This window comes from Zootermopsis nevadensis, unplaced genomic scaffold (assembly GCF_977971745.1).
Source record: "Zootermopsis nevadensis isolate Lab colony 2312 unplaced genomic scaffold, Znev_1.0 Znev_ptg000008l, whole genome shotgun sequence".
Taxonomy (NCBI): Eukaryota; Metazoa; Arthropoda; class Insecta; order Blattodea; family Termopsidae; genus Zootermopsis; species Zootermopsis nevadensis.
This window is the reverse complement of record NW_028259140.1, coordinates 12,750,039-12,771,104: the sequence shown is the minus strand read 5'-3', so window position 1 is coordinate 12,771,104 and position 21,066 is coordinate 12,750,039. Positions and strand designations below refer to the sequence as shown.

At 37.3% G+C, this 21,066-nt stretch overlaps 1 protein-coding gene across 4 annotated transcripts in view; it reads left to right on the top strand.

Annotated features, from left to right (window-relative positions):
- Nucleotides 1-15,903, top strand: part of LOC110829197 (uncharacterized) — a 39,891-nt gene extending 23,988 nt beyond the window's left edge. For 3 of the 4 annotated variants that reach the window (XM_087345116.1, XM_022062689.2, XM_087345117.1), the window contains 7 exons: nt 955-1,073; nt 1,560-1,755; nt 4,257-4,474; nt 9,311-9,427; nt 9,715-9,860; nt 11,039-11,182; nt 12,219-15,903. In XM_087345116.1, coding sequence (XP_087201242.1) covers nt 955-1,073; nt 1,560-1,755; nt 4,257-4,474; nt 9,311-9,427; nt 9,715-9,860; nt 11,039-11,182; nt 12,219-12,364 — 1,086 coding nt within the window. In that variant the 3' untranslated portion in view covers nt 12,365-15,903. Of the gene's footprint in view, nt 1-954; nt 1,074-1,559; nt 1,756-4,256; nt 4,475-9,310; nt 9,428-9,714; nt 9,861-11,038; nt 11,183-11,898; nt 11,960-12,218 lie in introns of all 4 variants that reach the window. The other variant, XM_087345118.1, reaches the window with a different exon arrangement.
- The last annotated feature ends 5,163 nt before the right edge of the window (nt 15,904-21,066 follow it).

The following is a 21,066-nucleotide window of genomic DNA, read 5'->3' as shown; positions in this document are numbered from 1 at the left end:
TTGAACATAATAGCTGTTAGTGGTCATATGGTGTTGAAACTGCCACCTTATCACCCTGATCTCAACCCCATAGAATTAATCTGGGTGGACATGAAGCAATGAGTTGGTGCAAATAATACATTTAGGACGAATGGTGTTAAAACGTCTATTAACAGACAACGGAATGAGCAGCAGCAGCAGTGACAGTGAATCTGAATAATATGAGGGTAGAATATCAGGGGTAGAAGAATTAGAAGATGATTAGAGTTATGTACATGTGATTATTATGATCAAACACTGAATTCTTGTTTTAAAAAATTGCTTTTAAAGATTATCATTACTTGCTATAGAAGTATAAATTAGGTCCAGTTTTCTTTGTCTGGACTGTACATTCTGGAGGCAGGAAAAAAAGGCATTTTACAACTGACTTGCTTCTGGCCTTCCTCTTGAATATTTCTCTGGCCAGAAAGTATTGCAACCACTGTCTCAGCTGTTTTAAACCCTAGGGAAACTGTGCCTCTCATAAAGTGTGATATCAGATAGTTATTATGGCTACTGATAGATTATAGCATCATCTTTTCATGTGAAAGATGGAACAAACGGACATGGCAGGAAGACATTCTTTGAAAATGGCCATCTTCTGGGTTGTAGCACCATGTAGTATGGTAGAAGTTTGTCAGTGATAATGGAGGCAGCAAGGATCTCAAACATTGGTAAACTCTTACTGGACTACAACCCGGAAGACGGCCATCTTCGTACTCCCTGCCATGAGTGCCATAACTCCTACCAAGGCATTCTTTGCTGAAAAGAAAATATTCAAGAACCCTCACATACGTATAGCTTATTAAACATGCAGTGGCATACATAACCCCCAGAGAATGTAAATCATTGGAGTGTACTCTGTTCCACTCTGTTGACTTCATATTCATATTGGTTAAGTTACCTTGAGCTGATATGGGTTCTGTTTGTTTCCAGACATCCTGCAGGCACTATGGGGGTGACAGGCTTGTGTGTCCAGTCTGTGGGGTGATGGTCAAGCCAGAAACTGAGTTCATCCCACTTGAGAAGTTGGGTGATTACAAGCCAACTGTCAGGTGAATATCAAACTCAGTATGAGGGAGATGGAATTTTAGCACGAGCCCACAGAACACTTTCTGACTATACATTTTTCCTAAATTAGGAAAAAGGTTAAAGTGAAAATGTTGATGTGCCAAAAAATACTGTGCATACATACCAAATGAAAGCCCCACTTATGAGCTTTCAACTGGTATAAGAATGAAGTATCTATCTTAATTAGGTCAAAATATGGAAACAGGAATGAGAAATTAGTAAGTAATAAATATATATTTACTCATTACACTCTGTAGGCCTGCAAAATTTAATTGAAATTCTAGGTGGTCATGCCAAACTGCTGTGTTGATGTGATGTGGAATGACCCTGTTGTAAAATGAAATTGTTGAGAGAAACCATGTTATTGTAAATGTAGGACTAACTGTAGTTGATACGAAGTGTGTAGATTGATTTTGAATAGAGACATGCAAGAAGGCAAGCATTAAAAGATATATGTTTGTTATTTGCAGGTTGTTAAATGTCCCTGTAGTGTTCCGACTGGACAGTGAAGGCGATGGAAACAACAACAAGAAGGTGATGAAATTGTTTGGACATCCAAACCTGGTTCGTCTGCCAAACCGAATACAAGGGCAAAATCTTTATGCAGCTGTGGATCGTCTAGTCCCCTATGTGGTGCCGTACTCCATTCTTCTGGTCGATGGGCAGGTCTGTCCTAAAATTTGTGTGCTTGTTTCATTTCTGCCTGCAGAACAGGAAATATACATGGACAACACTTAAATGAGCTAGCCAGCAATTTGAAGTGCATGTATATTTTTATCTATGATACCCACAAATCTAAAATTTGTGTCAATTCAATTCAATTAATTTATTTACGTGTTTGCCAACAGCAAGAAGCCAATAACAGGCAAACACTGATAATATATACAATAATAGTGAAATAAAAATTAAAAATATTACACAAACGGATTAACTAAACTTATAAATAAACAGTATTAAATATAACTGCCAAGTACAGGCAAACCCAAAATAGAAACAATATTAACACAGAGCAAAAAATGAAGGAATATAAATAAAAACAAATAGTCCACCTAGGGAACACTAATATAATTGTAAAACTTTAAAAAATATAAAAAGACAGATAACCAAGCTAGATCATTTCCCTTGTTGAGAACGTTTGCTCAACAATAATATTAATGATTTCTAGAGTTTTTATAAGCAAGATGGTGCACCATCTCATCACAGTGAAGGACATGTGTTTGTCAGATCACAGGTCACTGATGTAAGTCTCTTAATGTCTTGTTGAAGATTTTCGTTCTACTGAATAAAGAAGGACAAGGCTTGAAAGCAAGTCATATTTATGAAAGAATGACAGTTCAGTTTAGCGATAACTGTATGAGCCAGGGAGCAATTCATGTGTGGATGGGAAGATTTTAAGGAGGACAGAGAAGTGTCGATCATGCATATTGTGTGAAGCCATTGACTATAACTTGTTGAATGTAAAGAGAAGTTAATATATTCAGGACAACCAAAGAATCAGCATGAATGAAATTTAATCTGAAATAAGCATCAGCCATACTTACGCCTATCAGTAATTCGTGGTGTGCCTTCAAAATGTTTGACTCTCAGACATCAGTGGCAAAAATAATGGGATTCATTGATCGTCCTGTATTGGCTCATCTTCAGGAGAGAGGAACATCAGTCTAGAGAGTGACAGAGCAATGCAATTAACCCTTCAAGCGTGTTGGACGTCCCGGGACGCCCTGGCATTTAAATTCCCGGTCTGCTGTTAAGCCTAATTTCAAAAGCCCATAATTATGGAAATAATAACGACTGATATATGATGTTTGTAGTTGATCTGGTGTGGAAGAAATGCTCTTTCTGATCATGTATTGGCAACGTCGCATTCTTCGATCTCTAAAGGCTAGTCTGTTAATAAATGCGTGACCTAAGAGGTTACACAATCTTCCACTGAACACTGAGCTGTTTGTTTGTAGAGGTAAGATAACTCATTCTCTCAGTCTCATATGACACGATAACTACTCCAGCGAAGTAGAGAGGAAAAAAAATTATCTGAAACGGTCAAGGGGTCCATAATATATATATATATATATATATATAGATATACCGTTATGTTTATCTGTGTCTTCAAATATCAACAATTTTAGCACCCCTATACTCAGAAGTCTATAATCAGAAGAGTGCTTAGAAAGAGACGGTTATAACTGCTAAGTATGATGCATATATGTGGCCTTCAGTTCGCTGTCAGAATATCAGCTGGCGCAGACATATTTACTCCCGCGTATTATTGACACAGGAAAGAAATTCAATGCCTCAAAGACATTGCGTCATGTGCAGGAACCGCTAGAAAAAGATAAAAACTATGTATTTTGGTAGTGTTGACTTTTGCTGACGTTTCAATAAATAACATACAACACTCAACGTCTAATCGACTACTAGCATTTGTCACACACAGGATGTTCATATTATACGCTGTAATTATAAAACCATCTTTTAAGAGGGTTTCAGTGAAGAATTGATCATTATATGTTATATAGTTCAAACGTTATGATAAATAAAGTGTTTTAGAGCAAAATTTAAATGGCCACCACTCCTCGCCAAGCAGCGCGGAATTTAAATTCCCACGTTGAAGGGTTAATATTCTGCTTCCTACTTTCTAAAGAAAACGTGGTCCATGAAAATGCTGTCTCTCATACAGCTGTTCATATGTGTCAACAAGTTACAACATGAATTATAAGTTCTCCAACATCCACTGTTCAATGTATAATACTGACTTTGCACCAAGTGATTTTCACTTTTCTCTTTCTTTCATGAAGGAAGATGCTTGACTCAACTTTCCCCATCTTATTGATCATATTGTGTTGCCTGACTGCTTAGCTTTGTTTAGCCAAACTGACGTACCGGCTTATGACCAGGATGGGCCTGTCTACAATTTAATTACTTTTCAGGAATCAAGAAAAATTTATTCATTCATCTGTGTCTTACATGAATATTTGTATGTACTTCATTCATGTAGTCATTTTATGGCCTCTTTTTCCTACTTGTAGTGAGGAAGAGCTTACCTTTTAGTTTTGGCAGGGACACTAGTTGTTGCAGTTTAATTCAGTCTTTCCAGGCTCTTTAAATTGTCTAAAGTGGGTCTTTTACATGAAGTAACAGCATAAGTGTGACAACTGATGTTTGTGCAGGGCTATCACTGTTCACGCTGCATGTACACAGTGCATTGCCGTGGTTGCCACGTCGCACCAGAAGGAGAGCTTCTGCTACAGACTGGGGACACGCTGGCAGTGCGGTTCTCCGAACCGGTCGACCACATGGACCTGGCGATCGAACACCCCAGCATGAAGCTCATGCGTCGCCAGGATCCCCTGTCACTGTATGACTGCCTTCAGGCTTTTAGTGAAAGGTATTTTTTTCTCTTAAAGGATAAGTTTTATCGATTTTGTTAAAGTGAACTGAATTTCCACAGAATACATAATAAAGCATGTTCCCCATTCTATGCAGGTTGTCCCACAAAACATCTGCCAAACTTTTGGTGATTATTCATTGGCTTATTTTGAGTAAAAGGAAGTCAAATTAATCTTAGCCATTGTGTAGTTATCTGATCCTTGTGTCCCCCACCACCCTCTCATATCGCTTTCTACACTTAACATTTAAATTAACATTCATTGTCACTGTTCTGAGTGAACACTGAACTGCTTCCAACTAATATTCATATCTGCAGCAAATGGCCATTTCTTCCTGCTAGTTAGCAATTGCAACAATGACCCTACCTGTACTTTGACAGTGGACTCACCTGAGCCATGCGTACACACCCACCAGCTGGTACGTAATTCAGTTGTGGAAAAAGATTGTTTGTTGTGTGTCTGACTGTTTCATGAGAAGTAGTGCCTATGTCATGAGTGACAATAAATACACAGATCACAAATGAAGAGTACACAAGACTTTTCTTTCATGTACATATTGGGAGATAGGAATGTGAGGGTAGTGGTTCAAGTGCCATATAGGCATCAGTTTCCCTATCATTGCACCCAAGCAGAGTGGTGTTCAGCAGCATACTTAGTGGTTACAAAAGACAGGCTCATTCACCACAAGTACCAAGTAGCATTGCGTTCATGACCAAGAAGAGATGGTGCAAGAGAGAGCAAGTATTTGCCAAATTGCCTGTTTAGTGCACACACACCAGTTACAGGTATGGTGAACTTTGCATCAGGAAACTCCCTATGCATACCACTGCCAATATGTGCTGTTTCCCTAATGTGAGAACTACATAGCTAAGTCGATTCCTGTCATTGGATTTTGGAACAGTGTTGGGTTTTGAAACATGTTTTCTTGTGTGATAGACCCAATTTATGCTAGATGAGATAATCAACTGCCATAAGATCCATATATGTGCCCCCCCCCCAGGAATCAACACCATTCTACTGTAAGCAACATCCAACAGTACATTTTGGTATATCTGTGGTGTGGTCTTATTGGTGGTCTGTTAATTGGACTGTTTGTTCTTGAGGGACATTTAACAGCAGTCTACTTACTAGATGCATTTCCTACAGGATAAGTTACCACTTTTTTTGAGATAATTTTCTTCAGGCCGGATTAAACGTGTGGCTGCAACATGACTAAATTCCACCTCATTTCAGTCTACAAGTTACACGGTACTTGAACTGGTGCTTTTGAAATCATTTGATTAATTATGTAGGTTTGTTTACCTGGCCTTTCCATTTTCCAGACTTGTCACTCCTTGATTATTACTTGTGGGGATACATGAAGGACCTTCCTACAGCAGAGAAATGTGCTGTTTCAAAATCAGTTCACTTTTCCTTAGCCAGTATAGGAGGTAATTTTAAACATCAGGCCACTTAAGCACATGAAATATGACATGTTTTGTGGGACATCCAGTATATTCCAAAACTTTTGGCTTTAATTTATGTACTAACTTAATGGTACAAGTTGTTTATGGAGCAGCTGGTCAACAAATTCTTTTCTTTGACAGAACCCAAAGGTTCATCTCTGTCTTCACAAAAGTCGACCATTGGACCCTATCCTGTGAGTCAATTCTTGTCAGGGTGTGGACGACACATTTACACCTTGACCAACTATTTCTCCAGGATTCATTTTAATGTCATCCTCCATCTTTGTCTCATCTTGCCAAGTGATGTTCTTTCTTGGTGGTTTCTTAGAAGGATTTTGTAAGGTTTCTCGTTTCCCCCCTGCATGCTAATTGCCTCACCTTTCTCATTCTGCTTTTTGTTGTACAATATTAAGTGAAGAAAGGCTCCTCTTAATTTTTTTCTTTATTCTTCTCTTACTTGATGTATTTTATGCCCAGGATTCTTTATAGCATTCTATCACTGTTATATGGAAGCTGTCCATAGTGTCCAAGAAGAATGTTAGTAGCTTTATTTGTTAATAAACATATTTACTCCATAAACATAACTTTTTTTCATAGTACATTAGAGCAACAAATGTGTAAAGTTGGAAGTGGCTTTGATATGTGTGTCCTTCAAGAATGTGTGATAATTTCTGATGAAAGCACAGAAGAAGATTATCAATACAGTGAAACCTCGATGCATCGTTTTCGGCGGGGGTGGGAAATAAAAACGATGAATGCGGGAAAACGATAGATGCGGGAAAGCATTAAAATTTTTAAAAAAAACAATGTTTCTCTTTCAAAGTTACTTCTTTTTACCAAAAAAGTCTTTAATGGACAACTGGTTTGTCGAAACTTTACGTTTTAGACCAAACAGAGCACTTTCCACGTTCAAAATGTTTTCCTCATCACGTTCACTAATATTAAGCGCATAAAAGAACGACTTCACTTTCGCCAATGCAGCGTGTGCTTCGGCAAAACTCGGCAAAGCTTCGGGCTCGCATTCGTCGTCTTCGTCTTCCTCACCACTCCAACCCCCTTTGCGGACAATAACAGGAAGAATGGAAATACTATTACTGCCGAACTCAACGAAATGTAGCTGTAGAAGACCCTGAACCGCTGGAAACAAGATGAACCAGAAGAATGAAAAGTGCCGCCAGCCTTTCCTTTGTACTTGTAATAAAAGCATTTGTGAAGAAATTCACACTGCACATGCCATCTGGCATCGCTGGAACGAAATATGAGTGCACCCTAATTAAAATCGTAAAATTTCTGACAATGAGCACCGCCATTCACTCCAACTATCACCACTGCACCGCTGACCCTCATTCCAAAAGAATGTGCTGGTTGGGCGACATAACAGGTTACAACTACTGTGTATTCCAAAAACATTGTGCGTCTTTCGGTATTAATTTATCTCAAAACCCAGCATTTTAAATTCTCAGAAACGATCATTGCGGGAAAATTGTGGGCCGGGACTAAGATTTTTGAACGATCGATGCGATAAAACGATAGTTCGAGGAACGATAGAAGCGGGAAAATGTAACATTATTTTATATGGGATGTATTCGGGACCGAACAAAACGGGCGATGTATCCGGGAAAACGATAGTTCCGGGAACGATGGATAGAGGTTTCACTGTAATTGTGTTGTAGTTATCTCAGGACAAAGCAGTTTTCTTGGTGTATATGTGTGTGTGTGTGTGTGTGTGTGTGTGTGTGTATATATATATATATATATATAATAAATGGTGTTAAGTGATACTGCTGTTTATGAGTGGTGTCAGCATTTTTCAGATGTGGGAAATGTTGAAAAGGGCATGTTACAAGATTATGTTGAATGCATCAGGCAATAATTTCCCTGCAGTCTGAAGAATTCCATCTGAAAAGTCAACATTCTAATAAACATTTTAATGTTCTGCATAAATAACTGAACCCTAAGTCATAAATTTAAGGCAGAAAAGACCTGCACATTGTAACTAAGCATATTTGAAATCCTGGATATGTCTGTGTTTCCCTGTTCAGAATATGATCATCTCAGGTGTTTACTTCTAATGCCAAGGAATGTTATGTTTCTGCAGACAGTAGAAGTAACCAGCCTCATTTTCTAACAGGACATTGTACACAGAGCTCTGAGTGTCCAGTTTCCTGATTGGTGGATTTAAATGGGAGGACTGATTCCATTTATAATTTATCTCCATTAACTTCTCTGTCTGGCATAGTATTAAGAATATTATTTACAGTGAAGAGTGATCAGTGTTGCAGACTTGCAGAGAAGAATTAAAGTCACAATCTTGTGAATACATATTCTCGTTAATGAACTTTATTGTAAATAACCAAGAACTCTTTCAAACTAATTCTGCTGTACACAGTGTCAACACAAGGAATAAAAATCAGCTTCATAGACCAATTGCCAACCTCTCATGTTTTCAGAAGAGTGCATATTATGCAGGAATCAAACTTTTCAACAGTCAACCATCAAATCTCACAAGTCTTGTAAATAAGAAGGAGCAATTTAAAGTAGCATTAAAAAGATACTTCATTACACACTCCTTTTACTCTGTTGATGAATTTATGTTGTTTACAAATAAGTGATAAATTTTTTTCTGTGTGTAATGGGTAGATCTATTTGTAACTTATCATTTCTCTAGGTGAACCCTTTGTTTGTATTATGTGAAATTTATATAATAGTATGAATTGTACTTTATAATATGTATTGTATTATTATTATGACTTTTCCCACATTCTATTGTCATCTGACTGTCTTATGGGTCCATGGAATGTAAATAAATTATTATTATTGGCCACGTGTGGAGTATTAAATTGACATATGCAGGTGGTGCTCATATTGAATAGTACTGAATTACAGCTATTCTAGAATATATTTGCTACTATACTGTGAAGTGAGAGGCCTTTTATATTAGTGGTGCACATGTGTGTTAATAAGTTAAACTCTGACATTCTTTCATAGACACTATTAACAAAAAAAACTATATTTGCTTTGAGACCAGAATATTGCCAGGTCAGAGGTTAAGACCCTAACTTACGACTGAAGGTATAATAATGTGCTTTTGTGCACCATATACATTGCTGATACATGAGTATGGAACATTGGTGGAATGAAGAAATCAGAGAAAACCGTACACCATTGCCACTTTTTTCACTATGATTGTTACTTAAAGTCTCTGTATTGATCCCAGGTCTCCAAGCTGAAAAGCCATTTGAGGTATAGCATGGCATCACTCTGAATAACTTTAGCCTAATTATTGTTTGTGTGTGTGACCTAGAACTTTCTTTGTTATATAAAGATTTACATTAATTTATCTTAGAAACAAGTTAACCTTTGACCCTTTGATTAATTTTGTATGCACAGTGAGCAACTGGATGAACACAACCCTTGGTACTGCCCAATGTGTCAAAAGAATCAGTGTGCCACCAAGACCCTCTCAGTTTGGAGGTATCCAGACTTCCTTATCGTCTACCTTAAGAGGTAATGCAGTTTTATTTCATTCTAGTTTTATGGAGAGAAGCTGAACATGTGTGACTTGTGGAAAAAACCAGTCCCATTGCCAGTTCCTCTACATTTATTTGTAATCTAATGATGTCCTCAAAGAAGTGTTAATAATTAAGAACAAATTGAAAATGTTAAAGATACCTTCCACTGATGCATATTAACTAATTTACAGAGAGTGGGCAAGTATTTCACAAATACTTATCAGCCGTCGTCATAAGTTTCATTGTACAGCAAAATAATTATATGTTTGTGCCGTTTTTCAGATTCATTTTCCATGAGTGTGTGAGTGTTAAACTGGATAACAAAGTGACCTTTCCACTGATGGGTCTGAGTGTGACACCCCCTTCTCTTCTGCAGCATGGGACGCCGCATCCATATAATTTGTATGCGTGTGTTTGCCATTATGGAGGTAGGAACTCATCATAATATTGTCGGGTATTGATCATTTTCCATCAGAATTGATCCAATAAAGAGGTGATGAATTATATTCTAAGATTTACAGACTACTAATTGTACTTGGAATAAGGAAGAATTGCCAGAGCATATTCATGAGAAAGGTGATGAAATGATCTGTAGTAATTATAAAGGAATATCAGTGTTATCAACTACATAATGAACTTTTATCCATTATATTTTTAAAGTTAACTCCTCATATAGATAAAATTTTGGGGGTTTTCCTGTGTGAATTTCTCTCAGCTACTGATCACAATTCTGCATTCATCAGATACTGCAGAAATAAATGAGAGTATGAAGGAAGAGTACATCAGCTGTTTATATACTTGAAGAATGCCTATAGGATCCAGCAGAAAATACCAGCTACTATCATTTGCATATATAAAGTGACTCATTAACACATTAACATTTCACATAAATCTTGGAAATAGGTTTGATATTTATAATGGTCACTTTTTGAAAACAGAATGCAGTAAATGCTCCCCTTTCTCAGTGACACATTCTTGGAGGCACTTGGCAAAATCATCCATCATGCATTGTAACACATCATGAATTACTTCTCCATTATTGTCCTGAGTTCATCAAAAGTGGCAGGCCATGTCTTGAATATGGAACTTTTCAGATAGCTCTTCAACACACAGTCCGGAGACTGAGAAATCAGGAGATCTTTGAGGCCAGTTTAAATTACAAAAACATTGATGTAGATACATTTTGTGCAGCTTCTCCATATTCATTTGAGCAGCATGTGATGTGGCATCATCTTGCTGGAACCACAGTGTCACGTGTGTTTCCAACCAAACTCCTATGCATGCATTGTGCACCTATGGCCTTGAAAATCTCTTCATATTGTATACTACTCATCATAAAATGATACGTATTCTCTGCAGGACCCTGTGTAATGAAAGTGCCTTTTAAGTGTGTCCCATTGAAAGTGTTGTCCAAGCCCACTGCCATCTGGCTGATATTCACGTCTAAGCATCGTTGGTTGAGTAGTTTGTTATTTGTGTGTGTGTGTGGGCGCGTACATGTAGCGGGCATGTGTGTACAGAGCTTACAATTATTTCATCAGGAATAATTGAGCTAAAAATTTATGTTTGTTTACAATATGTATTATCCAAAGAATATTTTATGCAGGTTCCTCAGCAGGTCACTACACCTCATATGCAAAGAACCCACACACATCTGAGTGGCATTATTTCAATGATGATGTAGTCGCAAAACAGAAACCCCAGGAGGAAGATTACAGCAATGCCTACATATTGTTCTATCAGAAGCAGGGTAAGTTATGAGCTGTTATAGAAAGTCAGGAATCCTGGCATGTAGCATTTTCACCTTTATAAAATTTAGTAATTATGATTGCTTCCCACACCATCTGTTACTTATGTTTAACAATTACAAAATAAGTTATGCTTGGATCCATTTTTTAAGTTTATCTCACTGTGAGGCCTCTCACATGTTAGGATGATGATTCGTGAGAGGGTAAACAGAGTTATCGACACAGCAGTGCCAGACGGTACTGTGCACAATACAGCAGTGTAGATAGGCAGACCTCGCTAGCCAGCCATCATAGTTAAATGGTGACTGTGACTAGTGTCATCTGGTGCTCATCTAATGGTCTCTTTGCATATGATATTTTCATATGCATTGCCACTCTGCATTAGTCAATGTTATGTACAGCCATGCAGTGTCTGTATGACCACTAATTATGCTCTCCAGCTGCTTTTTCGGTCAAATTCCATCATGTAACTTGAAAATAAGGATTTGCAGACCCATGTTTATATGAAATTATATAATTGCTTTTCGTCCTACAATTCATTAATAAAAGTTTCTACTTCTATTGTCAAATCACTCTGTCTAAGATTAGATAATAATTATTCAGATCTCTGTTTATCTCAGTCTCTTTGTAAGTTACTGTTCAGAGTCAGATGTTCAAGTTGGTGTGCTATAGTTAAGTTAGTTACAAAACTATACAAGGGGTGGTGTTCTTTTTTAAGATGTGGCGCAATAGAAAGTACATCTGGCGCTTACATGGGAAATGGGCCTTTAATAAAGAAGGTATGTGTGATTTATGTTTGTCATGCTCTGTATGTATGCTCCATATGGAAGAAAACTGAACAAAATTATGAGAATTGCTCATATCCATGAGTGTTTTTTTCTGTGAAATAATCAATTTTAAAACAAAAGGTTATGATACAGATTTTACATTTATCATGCACTTAAAAGAAATATTGTGACTTGTTTCCTTGTTTTAAAATGAGTGCAAATTATGGGGATAAATCTAGAAGAAACCTTAATTTCCTTTTTTATTGTCTAGGAGTGTCATTTGATCTGAGCATACCCAAGCCGTTTATGGGTGAAGGAAGCCCGAAACCAAACATAGAACAGCTTATTCTGGATCTGGACTCTTCTGTTGAGCAAGACTGGCAGGAAGAAAACATGGCTCAAGGTTCAGTCAGCTAAAGACTGCTCACTTCAGAATAGAATTGTAGTTTTGATGTAGAAACGTTGATATGGTCATTGAGTCGAGAGTGCCGTGAGTGTCAGGTTGATTGCAGTGCCTCACTCATACTGTACCTTGTAATGTGAGTGTTAGAGCAGCAGCCGTCATGAGAAGACAAAAGATTCCATTCATATAGTTCATCTTCTACGTTGCGATTTCAAGGCTGTGCTGTTGCATTTTTGAGAATGCAGTGCAACCATATAATAAAAATTATTATACTGATTTGTGTCCCCTTATTTATCTTCCTTTGTTCCTATTATCATGTGGGATGATTGCAAAAGTGCCACCATTGTTTATTGTAATTATTTGTATGGAACTTTACTCATTTGAAGGTGGTGGTTTAATGTTTATTACAGAAAAGAATAGATATTAGAAGTATATGCAATGGAATCCTTGTTAATTGTTATTGCTGTAAAGTGTTATGTTATCCAGAGTTCAGTATCTTTTGTTCCATTACCTTAGTTTCCTGTTAAAATCCATTGTCCCCTAGAAGAAATTACTGTACTGCCTTCCAACACTTACTTTCACCAGACATAAGGACTGGACAGTAATAGTAAATTGAAAAAAAGAAACATAAATGACATCTTGTGGGCAGTTGTATCAACAGAATAAAATGTGCCCTACGAAACGTCTGCAAACTATTTATTACACCAAACACAGTGACTGGACATCAATAGTTTTAACATGTGTGACAATGTGAGTAATTTCCTCTGCAGAACCCAGATGTGTGCTAGCAGATCTCCTCATTACCAATTATTCATTTCACCAGATACAATAATTGGACTAATAATGTATTCAGTGTCTTGGATAAATTCATATACAGAACCAAAACATCCCCTGAAAGACCCACAATATCAAATTATTTTTTTCACATCTTTTCCATACATTTACTCATGTATTGTTTTGAATAGAATAACGATAAGTTGTTCTTGGCCTGTCTCTGACATGATTTGGTTGGTTATAATAACTCACACACATGGCCTTGAGTGTTTCTGTGCATGCTTCTTGCATAGTCTGCTGACAGTGGTTGTTGGTAATACATTAGCATTTGATTCATTTCTGTATGATTGACACATTACTGCTGCTGCTCTTTGTGTGGGGAGTACTAAACCTGTGGAAAGCTTTAATTATTATTTATATGGTTTGTGTCCAGTGTTTTGACATTTTTACTGTGATGCGACTTTCATTGCCAACACGTGGCACTGTCTTTTTGTACTGTATCCAGCCCATGGCAGTACAGCCTTTGTCTTTGGATCCAAGACTGGTGTAATGTAGTGCTAGGTCTGTCCACTTATCGTTGTTACAGTTTAATGAAATTTAATGTGAGAGGCTACTAACAAAAACTTAACAGTCATGTATGAATTTACATTATATTGAATTTTATTTGAAGGGCTGAATGAATTGTTAAGATTATTTAGTTAAGTATCTTGTAAAAATGTGCATACAGGTTAATATTGTCTTTTTATGCTAAAACTGATTGGGTAAATTTAATTTTGATGCACACTGGATGATTTGATTTGCATGTTTCATTGTTGAAATTTAATTTTAAAGCTTGTGATGATGAGGTTACTTTGCAGTACTGGAGATACTTTGTTATGAATGTTCTTCACTAAAAACATAGGCAAGAGGGAGTTGGTGTTGTTCCTAGAGAGAATCTTCTTCTGTTCTCTCAGGGTGTGAATAAGAGGTTTCCATGACCTGCTTGAGGAGACGTATCTTCTCTGTTCATGTTATTAGGATGAAGCTCAGTATGTCATGCTTCCCTGATGACCGTTTCCATGAGTCTGGGATACTAGTATCATTTAGCAGGATACAGTGGCCTGGGTTGATGCTATGTTCAGCCACAGTCAACTTCTCGGGGTGAAAGAGGTATGTGTGGATGGCCTGTTTGTGCAATGGAGACCACCCCATACTCACAGGTGATGCTCTGTATGCTGAAATTTTGAAGGGTGGGGCAAATTTAACCTTTTAAGTACAGATTGTATAAAAGAGATGGTTAGTGTTAAATGCAAATCAGCTAGCATCAGAATGCAGTGGATCAAGAAGTAAATTGTGCTTCCTGCATTTTCTTGCTACAAGCTCCAAATTATTCTTTCTCATCTCCCATTTTTGCCTTTATAGCGTCCATTCCTTCCTATCCCTTGCTATGAAATTCCTATGCATTAAACTTTTCCCCCTTACCTGTCCTATTTCTCTAATAGTATCCAAGTATCTCTTTCTAGGTCTTCCTCTTGTTCTGGTACCCTCAATTCTAGCTACAAGCTCCAAATAAATACCAGAATGTTGAGAATGAATTGGTTAGCCTGTGTACATTTTTGAAGAAATTGCCTTTGCGTAAGTAACTTAATATGTCATATTCATATGCAGTAATTTGATCTGTATTTTTTTTATTTCTTGGAAATGTCTCTAGCCTTTCCGAAAATGTGCAGAGTTCAAACTTGGCTTAAAAAGAGCACAAAATTGTTAAGACATAATTAGAAACGTCTGGGTTGTATCACAATGCACTTGTGGGAAAATGGAAGTTTTATTGTAGACACATCTCAGTTGCAGGAAATTTAAACACTTCTTTTGTAAAAGATTTAGAGGTCACTTAAAACATTTTTATCAAACCAGTCACTTGCATCAGTTTTTTAATCACTTAATGCAAGAAAATAACTGTTTCCAAATACTGCAAATCCTAGAGTGCCTAAAATTGTAAAATACTCTACAGTATTGCTTTTTTAATAATAAGTAGGTTCATCAACACAACTTGACTGTATTTTTATCGTTTTTACTACCTGTCATATTTGAGATTTTCACGTGATGATAATGATAATCTGGGTTTTGACACCATGTGGAGTTGTTGATAGATGCCAGCATTTTGGAGAACTATATGAAGCCGTGAAGATGGAGACTGTATTACATTTGTATCCACCATTGAGTTTACATGGTGCCAAAATGTAGAACATGATATAAGCTACATGTTACAGCCCCTCATGCCTTGTTCAGTTGTTTATTTAAAATATACGTAAAACATTAGACCTGCATATTCATAGCAGTTTAATTTTCTAAGTATGGATCCAGAAACTTGGGTTTCCATAAAGTGGTTAAAATTATTAATCTGATATGTTTTACACACATCTTCATTGCCTAATTAAAATAGTAAATAATTTTTAAAATGAAATAATACAGGTTTATTTCAGACCTGTATTCTTACTGCTGGATGTTATTGCAGTATTTTGTTGTTACATTTTTCTATTATTTCAGTTCTTGCTTCTTATTTCTTATGGTGCTGATTTCTTCTTGGTGAATTATTACTACTTACAGTATGCTAGCTTTATGTTGATGTATTCCTCATGCCCTATTATGCTGAAATAAGTACATGTATGAGTTAATATATAAAATTATGTTGTATTTTAATGTGCATGGTATCTACTTGTGTTGATGTGGTGTGTTTAGTTTGGTACTCTACATTTGCACGTGTTTTTATGTCCTGGAATAAAAATATGTATTAATAGTACTTGAATATGTTTTTAAAAGTATATTATATTTTACAAATGGTTGATCTTACGATTTTTATGCGAACGGTTGCAACCTTGGCCAGTGTGTTCAAGCATCTGCGCAGTTGTAGTAGCAGTATGTTGTTTGCTATGAATTGACTCTCACTTGTTCCACAGCAAGAGGATGTGTTCAGCCGAACTTGCACCCAGCTTACTTGTTGATTTCTTATGGAAGAGACAGATGTGGACACTTGATGAGGCTATATGAGAGATATCTGGCTCTATCTACTATAACCCACGTGTCTCAAAAATTCCAGGTTCATATGCCAATGGCTGGCTGGGGCCCTGGTGATGTGAGGTCAGCCAGACTGCCAGGGGTAACATGCATGTGTAATCACTCTATAGTATTCATATATTTATCCTTTTTGGCAGTGTGTAAAATATCCAAGGTGTGTCTAGTCAACCATATGTATGTCCATTGTTGAGTATATTCTGGGCATGCATTAAGGTAATTTTGTTGTTTATGATGGCCTGTGTATGTTCTTTCATCTTTTTTTAAATTCTCTGCCTATTTTTCTTGTCATATTTTAGAGGGGACGTTTGGAGATTAAGTTTAGACAGAGTGTTCCGCAACAGGATGTCCATGGCTTGACTACGTGATTTTGGGATCATTCTGAGTTGAAAAGTTCAAATAAACATGGATCTGATCTGCAACAGTTTGTCAAGAAAGTGAGAATGAGCATTTTATTGCATTTGTAACTTTTACATTGTTTCCATTTAATTTTAGGTTACATTGTTGTTATTAAGTTTAGACTACACTCGTCTTTGCATTTTCAATTACTCACATTATTTACATGACTTGAAATGGCCTCCGTGATTTTTGATGTACAATTGAGCCCCTCGTGTAATTGAAGTAACAGCCATCTTCACAGAGTCATGGTCATTTTTGATGTTAGCACTGGAGTCCATTATTCGACTCAGCAGCTCAGCCCTTCTGTTTGACTTGATGGCATACACCAGGGATTTCATGTGACCCCCAGAGAAAGTAGTCCAAAAATGAAAGATCTGGTGATCTTGCTCTGCAAGTAACTGGGCCACCTCGGCCAATCCAACAGTCTGGAAACTTGATTCAGAAATGCAGTGACCTGCCTACCAAAATGAGGTGCGCCATCTTGCTGCAGCCAAATCTCTTGCCTGGTTAGCAGAGGACCGTCTTCCAACATCAATGACAGCTTTTCATGTAGGAAACGCAAGTAGCTGGTGAGATGTCAAGCGGTCTTCAAGCACCAACTACCCTATGTCTTGCCTACGTGTGCCATGTATACAGCTTAGTGAACTAATTTCTCAAACATAGCCAGTGCATAGTGAGTGTGGAGCATTTTCTTGACTAACCGTTTCAGATTGGACCCTCATTTATTTGGACTTTTCGACTCAAAATCATCCCAAGAGCATGTAGTTAAGCTATGGACATCCTGTTGCGGAACACTGGTTTTCTAGGTTTCAAATGGTACTTTAATATATTGGTAGTCTTGAAAATAATCTTCGTGTGGCTTAATAGTTTGCTTTTATTCAATTCCATTCTTTGTATAAGTAAATTCTGGCTATATTTGCTTTGTTGAAATTGGCTTTAGCCCTGTTAGCAGGATGTTGTTTAAACATAACTTCAAGGTGGAAAAGATCCTGCCAACAGTTATCTCACTTTTCTTCTGGTTCATTAAAGATGGCGTAGCCAGGCATATAGCATCTCCTGTGAGTGTGGGATGGTTTTTGTAGGACATACGGGCTGCTCTATGTAAACCAAAGTCAAGGAGCAGAGCAGCACCATCCCCATATCCAGCTCTGTCACCCAGATAAGGTGGATGTGGCTGAACATAGCATCACCCTAGGCCATCATACCTTGCTAAATGACACTTGTGTTATGGCCAAATTATGAGCATTTTCCCTCCTCCTAAAAGCAAGTAAATCCCAAGACTGAAAGACCGAGTTACTGGCTAATTTGTGGAATTTGAGGTATTCTCTGTGATGTGAGTTTAGTTAGTTTTCTTTTGATTTGTTACAACGCATACTCTTTGGATTGTTTGCTAGTATTCTGGAGGAGTGTGCTGCCTAAGATCAGTGAAGCAATGTCGATGAGCTTCATCCTAAGAACAGGAACAGGGAGAAGATAGGTTCTCCCTCAACAGGTCATTGAGGCATGTCTAAGAACAAAAAACACTTCTTTTTATTCACCATTCCTTTCTGGGGTCTGTCAGAGAGGCTACCTTTTCTCTTACCTCTTTACCCAGCCTCCTCTCTGGTGTTTCTGACTGGCAATACTTCCTAGATTATCCTTGACGTAATCCTATATAAATCATCAAGTCACTAACCTCCTCAGTTCATCCCTGAAGATGGAAGCAGGATATTTTTCTGAAATATTAATATGCAACCAAAAGACTATACAGTATAACAATCAAAAAGACCACCCTAAACTCATGTCACCATGAAATTCTCAGGTGAGATAGTGCCCATAATACAGGCGTTATTTTATTAATGATTTGTTGAAGTCTGTTCTGGTAGGTTTCATTATTTATGTATAATGTTTCATAAAATTAGTACAATGGATTCATTGCTTTTAGCACCAAAATTCTGTGGTATAATTAATATATTAGTTTATTTTTAACATAGGTATTCTCTGCTATATACTGAGTGAGTCAAAAGTATGTTTACACACTTTGTGTGTGTGTTCCAGAATCAAAAATAAGAAAAAATGTTTCTGTGAACATGGGGTCGGGTCGCAAGTGTTTCATTTTTGAAATAATAGCCAAAAATAAGTTTCAGTGAATAACTTTGTCAAAGTGAATCCAGCTTCCAGCAAAGGTTTTCAATTAACGTTCTGGCAGGAATTGTTGGCGACATGCTTCCATCACGTCTAAGAGGACCTTCATATCGGTGATTCTTAAGAAGGTACTTGCCACGTCTCTTTGAAGATGTGCCACGGAATACAAAAAGACAAATGTGGTTAATGCACGATGGAGCTCCAGCACACTTCTCCTGTTGCGTCACAGATCAATTCGATGAACAGCACTCTCGGCGATGGATTGGACGCAGTGGCCCAGTAGCATGGCCACCAAGGTCGCCAGACCTGACTCAATTGGACTTTTATCTGTGGGGTCACTTGAAGTCCGTCGTTCATGCAACACCCATAAACAATGAAGACAACCTATGGGAACATGTACAGGCATGCCAGATGATTTGAGGAAACCCTGGTGTGTACGAAGGAATCCGTCAGTCTTGTGTACATCGTGCTCGGGCATGTGTGGAGAATGGAGGAACAACCTTTGAGCATCTGTTATAAAGAAACATCCCTGTCCTTATACTTGGCAATAAATGCATACATTGAAACTTATTTTTGGCTATTATTTTAAAAAAGAAGCATTTGCGACCCCATGTTCATAGGAACATTTTTACTTATTTTTGATCCTGGAACACGCACACGAAGTTTGTAAACATACTTTTGGCTCACTCTGTATAATAAAATAGTCTCTCTTTACAGTCAGTCAACAGGTAACCATTGCTATGGAAATGAAGGCCTCCATATTCATGCCTTGGGCATCAGTGTGCACTGGGAACATTTCTTCCAAAATGATTAACAGTATAGCAGGATGTTGTATATGAGAAAAATATATTCTCATGAATAACAGAGATCATCTATGACGTAGGTCATTGATCCATTCTAAATCAGAAGAATCTTCCCATCTTCTGGGCTATTCCACATTTCCATGACCAGTGGAATGTATTCTGAAATTCTCTGGGTTATTATATTTGGTTTCAGATATAGCACTTGTTTTTGCCACTTATTCATTTGTTGTTGGATACTTTCTTCCAAATCATTACCATGGCCAGTCAAGAGTCCTCAACAGCAGGTACATTAATTTAGTACACTAGTGGTTTGGAACACATTTAGCTGTAATTACTATGTTATCATAAAGAGATATATTTTTGTGACAGGTTAGAAAGTCCAAGCTAAAGGTAATCTCAATTTTTTTAAAGCAACTTACAGGAACTGCTGCACTTTAAAGGGGCAGAAATGAAACATGGACACAGGTCCATGCAAAGCTTAAGTAGGATTTGAGGTTTTCACAGCAGTGAGTCTGAAGATAGCTGTCTTCAGGGTTGTAGCGCCATGTGATATGGTGGTAGTTTACCAATGCTTCAGAGGTCCTTGCTGCCTCTTATCATCGCCCTGATGATGGAGGTAGCAAGGATATAACCCAGAAGACAGCCATCTTCAAGCCAAGCATGCTCAATTTTGTGAAAAGCAATGGTCTATCTTGGTGAATGGGGGTAACCAACCAAATTTCAATGTTCAGATGACTAGATGGAGTGGAGAGAAAATAGCAAAAAAATTTTAACCACGTCTAAAAATTCAAATGTATTTGGTTCCAGAAGGGAGAGATTATGACATTCAAGCTGCCTCAGTGCATCTTGGACCCAGTATACTCCTTGGTGACATTGTAAGAGGTCACACGTATAATCACGTGTTGTGCAAATTCAAATTTACAATTAATAGAAATTTTAACCTGAACAAGAATTGAAGTGTCACTCAACATTATTGGACTGCAGAAGCAGATTTAATTGTTCTTCATGGTAGAAATATAATAACTTGTGTTATTTACTTTGATATAATGATAATTCAAAGTGATCAGCTATGTCTGTTTAAGTGTATTCAGCAGTGACTGGTTCAACATCTGTGACAGTAAACATCTCACTATAGAATTCCCTGCTATAGAATTAATTTCACAAACCCATCATGATCCTTCACCATCACATCAGGAACATTTATTCTGTACTTACTATCCCAGCATCATGCTAGGACCAAACTAACCTACTTAGAGAAAGATCCTGAAGTTAACTGTTCTCACCTAGTTTTATTTCATAACACCTTGAAGTCAAAACTTGTTCCATTTTTTTAAGAATTCAGTCTGTGGTACAAAGAAAATACAGCTCTTCATAATGCTGTTTAAGGACATAATCGCTGTTTAGTGAGAATCATGCAAAATGAAGCCAGAAGGTTTCTGATTCTAGCACATCATAATCTGTAAAACTATTTTCTTGAACTTTTACCATTGTTTAAATTGTAAATAAAATCATTTTTCACAGCCTGGTCCAGGTCTGATGCTAGCTAAACCAGGGGGCTTAACAAA